Source organism: Delphinus delphis, chromosome 10 (genome assembly GCF_949987515.2).
Source record: "Delphinus delphis chromosome 10, mDelDel1.2, whole genome shotgun sequence".
In the NCBI taxonomy this organism is placed as follows: Eukaryota; Metazoa; Chordata; class Mammalia; order Artiodactyla; family Delphinidae; genus Delphinus; species Delphinus delphis.
In genome coordinates this window covers 40,594,625-40,606,731 of record NC_082692.2, presented here as the reverse complement: position 1 = coordinate 40,606,731, position 12,107 = coordinate 40,594,625, and the positions used below count along the sequence as shown (strand labels likewise).

At 57.3% G+C, this 12,107-nt stretch overlaps 1 protein-coding gene across 1 annotated transcript in view; it reads left to right on the top strand.

Moving 5' to 3' along the window:
- Window positions 1-322: 322 nt before the first annotated feature.
- ITPR3 (inositol 1,4,5-trisphosphate receptor type 3) overlaps window positions 323-12,107 on the top strand; it is a 66,715-nt gene continuing 54,930 nt past the window's right edge. Inside the window, exon 1 of the mRNA XM_060022001.1 lies at window positions 323-598. Within this exon, the coding sequence (XP_059877984.1) occupies window positions 510-598 (89 nt within the window). The 5' untranslated portion in view covers window positions 323-509. The remainder of the gene's footprint in view (window positions 599-12,107) is intronic.

Sequence of the window (12,107 nt, the reverse complement as noted above, 5' to 3'; positions counted from 1 at the left end):
TGTCCCGGGAGCCCGCTGGGGCCCCGGGACCCCTCGGAATCGCTGGGGGCAGGAGGCCGGCTCGGCGTCCGGGAGACCGGGCCGGGACGCGCTAGGGGCGCGGGAGGAGGGCCGGCACACGTGGGTGCCGGCGGGCGGGCCGTGGCCGGGTGCGGGGTGGGGGCGGGGTGTGGCTTCTCCGCCTCCCGGGCGAGATTTACATGTGTGTGTGGCGGCCCCAGACTTCCTGCTCTGCTACGCTGCAGGTACGCGCGGGCCGGGCCGGGCGGGCGGCGGGTGAGCCGAGACGCGGGCACCTCCTCACCCGGACGCCACCGCCGGCTCCCGGGCCGCGCCGCGCAGCCTTCCGCCCCGGGGGCTGCTAGCCCGCCCCGGCCGCGCCAAGCGCCAGGCTCCGAGGTGGGGGCGCGCCCCTCTCGGCCTCCCCGGTCATCTCCGCCCTCAGCACCTAGCCTGGCCGCGCGCCCCTGGGCGCCCCCACCGCCCGGGCTCCCCGGAGGGCCGCAGCCATGAGCGAGATGTCCAGCTTCCTCCACATCGGGGACATCGTCTCCCTGTACGCCGAGGGCTCAGTCAATGGCTTCATCAGCACTCTGGGGTGAGTGAGCCGAGTTCGGGGCGGGGGGGCGCGGTGGGCCCTGGTGCTAGTTGCGTGCGTCCTGCTGCCTCCCGCCGACAGAGGACCTGGACGTCCCCAGCTTTAAGGAGAGGGGGAACGGCTCGCCTCCTTCTTTCAGAGAAAGGAAGTGAAATGTTTGCCCAGGTAAAGTCGGGCGCCCAGCCGGAGTTGTCAGGAGGCGCCCCCCTTCGCGAAGCCTCCACCCTGGCGCTCTCGCCCTTCTTCAGAAGGGGCGGGGAGGCCGAGACTTCCTCTGCAGGTGGTCCCTGTAAGGGGGCAGGTGGGTGGCTGAGGCGTTAGTTAGGGAAAGGCATCCGGGCCTGGACGTGACCGGCTCTGGGGTGGGGCGGAGCCGTGGCGGGGTGGGCAGGCTCAGCCCGGAGTCCTCTAGTAACAGACCTGTCGCACCTTTGAAGGGTCGCACCTTTTCCTCCTAGCTCTCTTCTGCCCTGCGCCCCCCCTCCCCCGCCCCCATCACTAGGAGTGTCTTCGCAGCCCTCCCCTTCCAGGCGTCCCAGGTTCCTGCCGGCTGCCCCCTTCTCCCCGCCTCTCCCTGTCAATTTCCTGAGTAGCTCATCTGGCGCCTCTGGGTCCCTGGTCCCAGGATCTCTGGAGCACTTTACCAACATTAATTAATTCTGGCTGCCACCCCACGGGGTCTGGATAAGCAAGGAATCAATTCAAGTCCCTGGAGAGAGCCAGGCCTGAAGCTGGCATAGGACAGGGCAAGAATTAGAGCAAATGGGTTTCATCTTCAGAGAGCAGTTGAGTGAGTCGGTGGGGATGGGACGTAAGAGTGATTTCTCCACCTCTCCAGCCTCAGGGCAGGGCCTGTTACCTTTGTCACATTTTCAGTCTGGGGACTTGTGTTAAATGGTCTCATCTTCCCCAGCACACCCAGCCGTTTTATTTTAGGGTAAACCCACCCTCTTCTGCCGACCCTACCCTCATCTGGATGCCAACCAGCTGCAAGGTGTCCTCTCCCTGGGGACTTTCGGAGGACAGCCTTGGCACTCTAAACCCAGGGCTGGCTCGCCCTTAGCTGGGGAGGTGGGAGTCACCTGGCTCCCTTGGTGTCTTGTTGGGAGTTTAGCTTTAGTCCTGTGGGAAAGATCGGGAGGGTTGGAGGTCTGGCTTAGCCAACAGGGAATGGATGCTGACTTGGAATTCCAGAATACCTGCGCTCCTTATCTCAGCACCCTCCAGGCCTTCTCATTCCCCTCCCCATTCACGTGTGGACTCCCCAGCCCTGCATCCCCTCCCAGCTACATCTCACTCGTCTTGCTCAGTTTACCAGAGGATGGGGTAAGCTGCATTCCTGGCACATAGTAAACACGTCTGATAGAGCTGAGGGAAGGAGCAGAGACTGTGGGGACGTGGGGGATGCAGGGGCAGACGGTGTCCCCCTGCCTGCTGTCTGAACAGTACTGGGGACTTTTGGGAAATGACCATCTTCTCTGTTGCTCTGAGTGCCAGGCTCAGGGCTGAGCACACTGTGGGGGCTTTTTTTTTTTTTTTTTTTGCGGTACGCGGGCCTCTCACTGTTGTGGCCTCTCCCGTCGCGGAGCACACGCGCAGGCTCAGCGGCCATGGCTCACGGGCCCAGCCGCTCCGTGGCATGTGGGATCTTCCCAGAGCGGGGCACGAACCCGTGTCCCCTGCATCGGCAGGCGGACTCTCAACCACTGCGCCACCAGGGAAGCCCTGTGGGGGCTTTTTTAGCACCTGTGAGGATCTAACAGAACCAAGGCCGTCCACACAGGCCTCATCCCCTCACTAGGGATTCCCTCTATTGCTTCCTAGCACAGCTCCCTCCCGCCCTGGCCCTTCCTGCCCCAGGAAGCTGCTTCCTCCAGTCCAGTTTGATTCTCAGGCAGGGCCTGGTGACCGCCCAGAGCCATTCTACTCCAGGGGCGGGTTCCCAGTGCAAACATCTCCAGGAGCTCCCAACTTCTGCCGATACACGCATGCCCACCCTCCTGGCACTCCCACCCTCCCAGCCTGGCCCTCTAGCACTGGCGTGTGCTGGCCCCAACTTAACTTTCTATTTTTTTTTTTTCCACCACCCCCTTCACGACCCTGACACTCCAGGTGCACCACCTGGATTGGGATTCCTGGAACCTTCCCCACGCCTTTGCGGTCTGGTGTGCTCTTGTGGTCTTGTCTCCGTCTCTTTACCTTTGTTCCAGTTGCCCCTGCCCTTCAGCCAGTCTCCACCTGAGTAAATCTGACCCACCCTCTCAGACCTGGTACAAAGCGGCCCTACTTTGTGAGATCCAACCCCCCTCCCCCACCCCGGCAGAATTAACCCCTTTTCCCCCCGTGCTTCGCACTGCTTTATACACATTCCTCTCCGGTGTTAACTGTGTTGTTTTACAATTAGTTGAAGGTTTCTCTGTAGAGCCCTCTAACACTGGGCACTTTGCCAGGATTGACTGATTAATCACCCCATTCCTCCACTCAGGCGCTGTGCTGGGCACCTTCTCAGAACTTCACTCAGTGAAGGAATGGTTTCTAAACACCCTAAGGCATCGCTACTCAAAGTGTAGTCCTTGGTCCAGCAGCATCAGCAGCTCTGAGAAGCTTGTTAGAAAATACAGAATCTCACACCCCTGCCTGTCCTGCTGAATCAGAATCTGCATTTTGAGCCCCAGGGGATTTGGAGCCTTAAAGAGAAGCATTGCTCTATGTGATTCTCTCTCTGCTCCAGCCTCACCGGAATCTTTCTGCCTCCATCCTCAGCTCTGGTCCCCTTTGCCTTCATCCTGGCTGTTGGTGCCCATGTCTGCGAACCCTGGAGGCTGATTTGACTGAGTTCCCAGGCGATCGCAATGCTCGGTGCCCAAGAGGTGCCCAGTAAGGGCTGGAGAAAATGAATTTGATGAGGACAGGGGCAGCCTTGGTGGACAGTGGGACTGGCTCAGCTGGGGGAGTGGAAAGCGGGGGACATTGTTGGAGGAGGGAGTCTGGGGCAGCTTCAGATTCCAGCCAGGCTCTGCAGAGCCAAGTGGAGGAGGCCAATTAGAGCTGCCTGCGTAATTACAGCTCCCAGTGGAGATTGTACATTAACTCTGGGTTGGGAGGATGGGAGGGGTCTGGGGAGTGGATCCTGGAGCAGGTTGAGACCTCAGCCGGGAAGGAAAAGCAGGCCCACGCCTGTTCTTGGGAGGAGAGCATGGCCGGGGACACTGCCTCATCCCTCACTGCAGGTGGGAGGCAGCAGAGGCCAGGGCTGCCGCGGCGGGTTAGGGCCACTTCAGGTGAAGGATTTACTATGGCTCCCGGCCAGTGACTGTGGGAAACCGGCCCAGCGTGCAGGGTAGGCCCCTCAGGATCTCATGTCCAGTTCCTAGAAGGTCTCTTTTGAATGCCCAGAGGGGTGGCCCCCAGACCACTGGGATAAGCTGGGGAGTGCAGGTGAACTGGGTCTTGCAGTCGAGCTCCCAAGATTTGTCAGATGGCCTCCGCCTGCACATGGCTGGGCCTTGGAGCACCATTTGGGGGCTCTCAGGGCCTCTGGACCTGTGTCACCCAGGGCTGGGTGATCTCAGGGAGTAGGGTCAGAAGTGACCTTGGGATTCCGTGTCTACCTTCCAGCCTGATCTGCTTCCCCAGGAGGGTGGTAATTGGAGGTCAGGACCCAGAAAACGTGGAGGTAAATGTGGAGGAAGTCCCAGGTCCCCAGGGTCAGGACCTGCTTTGTCACTAACTGCGTGGGTGATTTTGGCAAGGTCCTCCCTCTCAGAGTCTGTTTCTGTCAGCCTGGTTGTCCTCTAAGGTGCTCTGTTTGCACCCGAGAATCTCCCTGTGGGTCTTTAAAAAAAAATTCCAGCTCCCATGTCCCATGTCAGACCAACTGTAGTAACATTTCTAGGGGTGGGCATCTGAGGTTTGGGTTTTTAAAGCTCCGCAGTGCTTCTAATGTGTACCTGGGGTGGGGGGGGGGTCCCTTCTCAGGGCCCTCTCAGGCTGACAGGCTGTGAGGAAGCCTAGCTATTGGGTCTGCCTGCCCCTTGGTCCAGAGAGCCCATCTCTTAGCCTTCATCAGACTTCATTAAGTCATTCAACAAACATCTAATGAGCACCTACTATGTGCCAGGCACTGTTCTAGTCACTGGGGAATCAGTGGTAACCAAGACAGAGTCCAGCCTGTTCTAGTCTGTACAGCGGAGAGCTGGAAGAGATGGTCTTTAAGGGCCCTTTGTGCCTTAAGTCCCTGAGACTCATGTGATTTCAGGAGGGGACACTGCCCCTCCCGTGCAGACGACATTCCACTGGCAGATTTCAGACCTGCCCTTGGCTTTCACTTAATTGTGATTTCACTGGAATGAGATGTTGGACTTAGCCCTGTCCTGTGCCCCAAGGCAGGGTCTCAGCCTCCACTAGGTCAATCCATGCAACTCATGTTTTTTTAGGAAAATGTATATATTTTTCTTTCTTTCTTTTTTAAATGAAAAAATTTTTTTCGCCGCGCCCTGTGGCTTTTGGGATCTTAGTTCCCTGACCAGGGATTGAACCCAGGCCCCGGTATTGAAAGCTCCGAGTCCTAAGCACTGGACCACCAGGAAATTCCAATACATATTTTTTTCCTGATTAAAAAATAATATATGCTCCATGGAGGAAACTTGAAAAACTAAAATAAAAAATGATCTGTAATACCACTGTGATTATATTGACAGCCTCTATATGGGCTTTCTAGCCTTTTATGCACACAAATAAAGATTTACAAAACAGTATCACATTGCACATCTGGCTTTGTATCCTGTCTTTCTGGGGGGAATACATTAACCTGTATTTTCCCATGCGTGCCAGCCTACGACTGTTGTGGCCACAGAGCATCCCCTGGTATGATGTACCTTCATTTATTTAAGCAACTCTAGTATTGGGCATTCAGCTGGTCTCTAAATTTTTTGCTGTTCCAAACAATCTGCCCTGAACATCCTAGTCCATACATGCCCGAACACTTGTCCAGTTATCCTCTCAGGATAGATTCCCAGAAGTGGAATTCTGAGATCAAAGGGAAGGCACATCTTTATTTATTTTTTCCTGCTGCGCCGCGTGGCTGCGTGGCTTTTGGGATCGTTCCCTGACCACGGATTGAATCTGGGCCCTCAGCAGTGAGAGCTCAGAGTCCTTACCCCTGGACCACAAGGGAATTCCCAAGGCACATCTTTTACCTTGCTGGCTCTCTCTAACTGCACATTTCTCTGGTGGCGGAGGAGGTGGAAACGGGGACCCTGTGCCCCGGGGGGTCTAGCCCACTTCACATCACGAGTTTGAGAGTGTTGTGCTAGGGGTGTGGGGAGTAATACCAGCCTCTGCCCTCGAGGTTGGGCCAGGTTGGGTGTGGCGGCTGCAGTGGGGAGGGGGTGAAGTAGAGAGAGGGGTGGTGTGTGGGTTGCCTGAGGACAGGATCAGCCCCAAGGTCCCACCGAGGGACTCCAGGGACCCAGGCTGCATGCAGCTCCTGGGCCTTAAAGAATCCTGCCGTAGCCACTTGCTCACATTCTGTCCTGCCCGACGCTCCTGACCCCGTGTCCCCTCCCCTCCCCTTCCTGACTTGGCCCAGTGGGGCTGTGGGGTGGAGGCTTGGGTTGGGGGTGGGGTGCTGTGCTGGATTTTAGGGGGGGGGGTCACAGGAGCTTTCTGCTGCCAGTTTAGGGGCAGGTGTCTGGGTTTGAGTTACCCCTGAGCACACGTCTCCTGCAGTCTACCCCGAGGCCTGCTCGCCACACTTCACCCCATGTGGAGCTGGGGGGCTCCTGCCTGGAAGTGGGGGCTGTGAGGGAGGTGGGAAGGAGGCCTGGGAGAGGGGGAGGAGAGCAGACCCCAAACCTCCAGTAAGTTCATCACAGGCCTCTAAATGTCAGCTCTGAGCTCCCCCAAGTGCATCACGCGGGTCATGCCCAGTAGTGGCAATGGTTCCCAGCGGTTGTGCCTGTAGCCAGCCTGCTCCAGGGAGGACCCCTGGCTCAGTGGGGCTAAGCGATTTGCTGGGGTGGGGGTGGGGGACGTAAGCCAGCAGGAGCCCTGCGCGCCACGCCACCGGAGAGGAGGCTGCAGGACTCTTCACACCAGGGCGGAGATGAGACTGGGCGCTGACAGCACAGTGCGCCTGGGGTGTGGGCTGGGGGGCGGGGAGGACACACTGCAGAGGGCTTCCCACCTGAGGAGACAGACAGTAGGGACTCCTTGCAGGGGATTGAGTGGGGGAGTAAAATGATCACTGTGGTGTGTAAAGGTACATATTTGTTTCGCTGGCAAGTGGGCAGAGCCAGGAGAGACAGTGAACATAAATCTTAGCCCAGGGGCAGCTGCCGGTGTTTGAGGCAGACACCTGTGCATATCTGGTTCACAGATCCCTCTCCCATCACTCAGCCAGCCAGCCAGCCGTCACCCGCTTCTACCAGCCTGCAGGAGAGCCGGCTCTCCAGGGTCCGAGTCTAGAAATGGGTGATGGGGGTGATAGAGGTCATGCGAGGGAGAATTAAGTCTGTGTCTCAGAGATGCTGCAGCTGATGATAGACGGACTTCACCGAGTGTTTACAGCTCTGGCCTGTGCTGTCCCTTTGACCCCTTACCACCAACCGGAGGCATATATATAATTTATAAAAGTAGAGAGAGGGACTTCCCTGGTGGTCCAGTGGTTAAGACTCCATGTTCCCAATGCAGGGGGCACAGATTTGATCCTTGGTCAGGGAACTAAGATCCCGCGTGCCACGTGGTACGGCCAAAAAAAAAAAAAAATAGAACCATTTAGAACACCCACATATCCACCACCTAGACTTAATCGTTGTTTACATTTTGCCATATTTGCTGTTTCTTCTTTGCTGAAGTATTTTATGGTAGATTACATGCATTGCATTTTTTTCACCTCTACATCCTTCATTTTACAGGAAATAGGCTATGTTCCTGTGTAACCACAGTGCTGTTATCATACCAATTAGTAATTTCCTAATAGCGTCCGATGCTCAATCCATAGTCCAATAATACACTCAATTGTTCTCAGTCTAGCCTTGACCACTGGTTTCTTTAAATTAGGATCTACTCAAGGTCCACGTGTTAATTTGATTCTTATGTCTCTTACGTCGCCTTTAATCTAAAGCAACGCCCGGCCCCCACCTCTTTCTACCTCCCCCGATAAGCGGGAGGCTGTAGACTTGTCTCACTTTCTGGAGTCATCAGGGCTGCTTTGCTGCTCTGTTTCCCAGAGAGCCAAGCAGGGATGTGGAGGAGGGCGGCCTGGGCTTCAGGGCTGCCCTGCTAAGGCTCCTCCAGCCTCAGTTACTATGTCAGGTTTGCGGGGCTGAGAGCCCAGTCCCCGCATGGAGAGCAGGAGAGAGGCCTGGGCAGGGCAAGGCCGACCTGTGAGGGAAGGGTGGGCTAGGTGGCCCAGGGTTGCCCCTCTTCTCGGCCTTTTCTCAGTTCTCTCTTGTGTCTCCTGCTCCCCATCCCTCTTCTCCTTGGCCTAACAGAGACCCCAGGACTCGCCAGAGCCCACCCAGTCCTGAGAGCCAGCAACCCAGGCCTGCGGCAGAGGCAGAGCCCTGAAGGCTTGTGCCCCGGCCAGGGGCCCTTATTTCTGTCGGGCCAAGTTTAGTCACTTTTGCTGCCTCTCTTCCTCACTGGAGAGGCTCTTGGGGGTTCCCTGAGTGTGTGGCTTACTGTCCTTCCTAGACTTAAGCTCTCTGAAGGGATGAGCCATGCTTGTTTTAAATTCCATATACTGGTCCCTTCGGTGGCTCAAGGTGGATCCTTGGTAAAGACCTGTAGAGGTCAAGTAAATGGGTGTTTTTGCAGGGATGCAGAAGTGAAGTTCTTTTCTCCGACGGGCCAGTGATCCCAGCCAGTGAACCTGGGCTCCTCTCCCAATATTTCTCCCCACCCCTACCTAGTGGATGTGACTTTGGTTTTTTGGGGAGGGGGAATCCAAGGCCCCCACCCTCCACCAGCCAATCCCAGTGTTCTGACGGTGCCTGCTTTGGGCGTGGCCTTCTGTGGGTCTAGCCTAGATCTGTGGGGTGGTGGCCAGTGCCCTGGGCTGGGAGTCAGGGGATCTGGGGTTTGGAACTGGCTCTTCTTTAATTGTCGTGTGACCTGAGCTCGTCAGTTTCCCCCTCCACCCTCTTTTCCAGGCTAGATCAGGGAGGGGCAGTCTGGGGACCCTTTGGGATTTCCCTAGTCTGGTGTCCTCCTCCCTTAGCTGCTCCTCTGATAGTCACTTGCCCCACTTCTAGCTCCCTTCTTCCTCCTATTTATCTAATCTTTCCGGACAGCACTGACCTGCCCCACTGCCTTTTCCATGGCTCCCACCTGGATCTCAAAGTCCACCCTGGTCAGAATGGGGCCAGCCAGGCCCCTGGATGCATGTGCCTTTCCCTCTTCCTTCAGACCAAGGTCTTGGGGTGCAGACCCCGGGGGCATTTCAGGGACAGCGCCCTTCTCCACATCCTTCTAGAGCAGAGATGTCCACCAACTCCTGCTCAGAGGGTCCAGGGCAGGCCTGCCCACAGGCTTCCTGCCCGACCCCCCCTACACCTACTACCCCCTCCCCTTGCCCACTCTACTGATGCCCTGTTGGGCCCTGCACAGTGCAGGCTCAAACTCATCTTGTGTCACCCAGTGGATAGAAGGCTTACAGCAGACTGTCCTCAGGGCTCCTGAGTGTCCACTGGGCTGGGGGGGTGGGGGGTGGGGGGTGGATTGCACAGGTGAAGGTCGTGGCTCCTGTCCTCACAGCACACAGCATGGTGGACGTGAGCTTCCAGAGGGTGGGGACCACACCCAGCACATAACCCCTTTGCAGTAAGATTTTGTTGAACCGATGGAGACCTAGATTGTACAGGTACCATCAACTGACCAGCTGTGTGGCCCAGTGGCCCCTTTAACTCAGTGAGCACCACACTGGACTGTGGTAAGAATGGAACGAGGTATCGGGTGTAATTTATAAACTAAAGTGTTCTGCACATCGGAGCGTCGGATTTTCTAAGATGATCTTGGCTGGGGTGCCTTTAGTTAAGGGGCGATGCCTCATGTGGTGGAAACGGGGCAGGGAGCTCTGCAGGAGCCTAAGCGCGGCCTTGAAGATGGCAGGACTCGGAGGGAGCTTCTGCGTGTGCAGAGGGGGGGACAGCGAGATCAGAGGACTGGCGGGGCGCGGGAGTAGGCCCTTCCCTGGATCTTGGGCGGAGGTGGACGCGCTAGGGAGGGGAGGGGGACAGTGAAGCGACGCGGCAACTTCTCCCAGGAGAACCCGGCTCTGATTAGAGCGCCAGGTGCGCATCGGAAGCCGGAAGCCGGACACCAATCCACACAGATACCCCCACCATGAGGGAGAACGGGGGAGCTACGGCCCGGGATATAGGTGCCACCAGGTGGGGAGGGGTCCTTCGGAGCCGCCTTCCGCGGGCTCCCGGGCGCGGGGTGAGGAAAGCGCGGGCGCTGGTGGCTTGTCCCGCGCCCAGCCCCTCGCGCCCGCCTCCCACCGCCCCCGGGCGCTCCTGGCACAGGCCCAGCGTCCTGGCAGCGGCTGGCAGTCGGAGGCAGGCCGGGGCGACGCCGCGCTCGCATCCCCTCCGCGACGCGGCTGGGGCGACGGCCACACACTGGGAGGCGAGTTTCGCTTCTTGGCGGGGGCGGGGCTCGGGCGGGCGGACGGAAAGCGCACTGCGGCCTCGGCGCGTCAGCTGGGTCTCGGCGGGCCGGGGCGGGGTTTCGGAGGGGCGGGGGCGGGGCGCTCGACGACCACCTCGCTGCCTCTCCCTCTACCCAGAGGGACAGAAGTCCCGGCCGCGCCCTCTGAGGCTTCTCCTCCATCAAAACTTACCTGTCTGCTGTCCCAGCCCTTGCAGCCCATCTGATAAGGGCTTTCCTGCTTATCTGTTAATGGCTTCACGGGACACTCCTCCCATCTCCTCCCGCCCAAAAGCACCTTCTTGGGATGCCTCAGTCTTAAGGAGTAGGTTCAGAGGAATGGAGGGGAGGCTTGTGAGGGGGCGCTTGGGGACATTTTGGGACTCTCTAAACATCCTGCTGCTGGCTGCCTTCTTTGCCTACGGACTTGGTGGAGGGCTGCCCTCAGCTACAGCTAGGAAATGAAATGATGGGAGGGGCGAGGCGCCATCCCTTAGAGGCTGCAGGGGAGGGGTACAGAACGTTCCCAGGGAAGTCGATTTTGCTCATCCAGAACCCACACTTGGAGGAGGGAGGGGGTGGAATGTTGGATCCAGGAGGAGGTTCTGAAAGTCCCATCTTCCTGACCTTGTTTTCCCGATACCTTGTGGGAGCCCCCTGCCATTTTTTTTAACCGTCCACGTGGCTTGCTTCTCTGTTCTTACCATTCCTGACCCCTCTTGGCTGCAGGTCTGGGATGTTTTCCTTCCCAACCTTGCTTGAAATTCTCCTCCTGGAGGCCATGCTCCCCTCCTGACCAGTCCCTCCCCTTTTCTAAGTGGCTTCAGCTTGCGCTCCCAAAGCAGTGCCCTGCTTTGTAAACCACTGGGCACTGGGGAGGGGCTGAGCTGGAGACACAGGGTTTCAGAAGCTGTGCCAGAGTGGGCGGGGACAGAAGGACATCCACATAATGACCAGGCAGATTTGTGCCAGGGGGATTAGGAAAAGCACGCCAGGCATCCACTTTTGCATGTCTTTTTCCTGCACTTGTGACCCAGGGGAGGGATGGAGGGGGTCTGGGGTGAGGATGGGTTTTCCTCAGACAGGGAGTCTCTGGGGAGGTGGCCTACACAGGGCCTTGTGCACTGGTCAAGATGGCGGCTGTGGGGACTACGCCAGCCTCTCCTCAGTTGCACCAACTTCCATGATGCCCTATGGCTGTCCAGCACCCCCAGCAGTGCCAGGTGCCAGGCCCTGGCCGAGGCTTCATCCCCTTCCCTACCAAAACTTACCATCCTGTGTCTCCTCCCCTCAGGGCTTTGCCAAGAGACAACCAGCTAATCTGATTCACTAATCTCTTACAGGAAATTCTATGAATTATTCGAGGCTTTGCACAGCTTCTGCCTCTTCTTTCACACCTTGTCTGATTGGCCAAGCTCTGACCTCACCCTTCCCTGGACGAAATCCACAGATTGGCACCAATGCATATTCCTTATATCATGAACTCTTCTGAGTATGTGACTTGTCTTCCTGATGAGATTTTAAACTCTCTTAGGGACCTTATCTTTTGCTTCTTGTGGACTTCCCACAGCAGCTAGTAAAATGATTAATTCACGCAATATGTATGTCGTGTGTGCCCGCTCTGCGCCAGGCAGGTGGTCCAGATGCTGAGGATACAGGAGGAAGCAGAACAGACACATCCCTGTCCTCATGAATCTTCCATCTCAGGTTGGGGAGGATAGGAACCAAAATAAATAAAATATATAGCAGGCTGGGTGGTGATACGGAGAACAGGGAGGAAGATGAGAAGTGTGGGAGAGAACAGTTTACAGTTTTTAAAAGGATAGGGAGGGAGAGTGTCCATGGGAATGGGTCA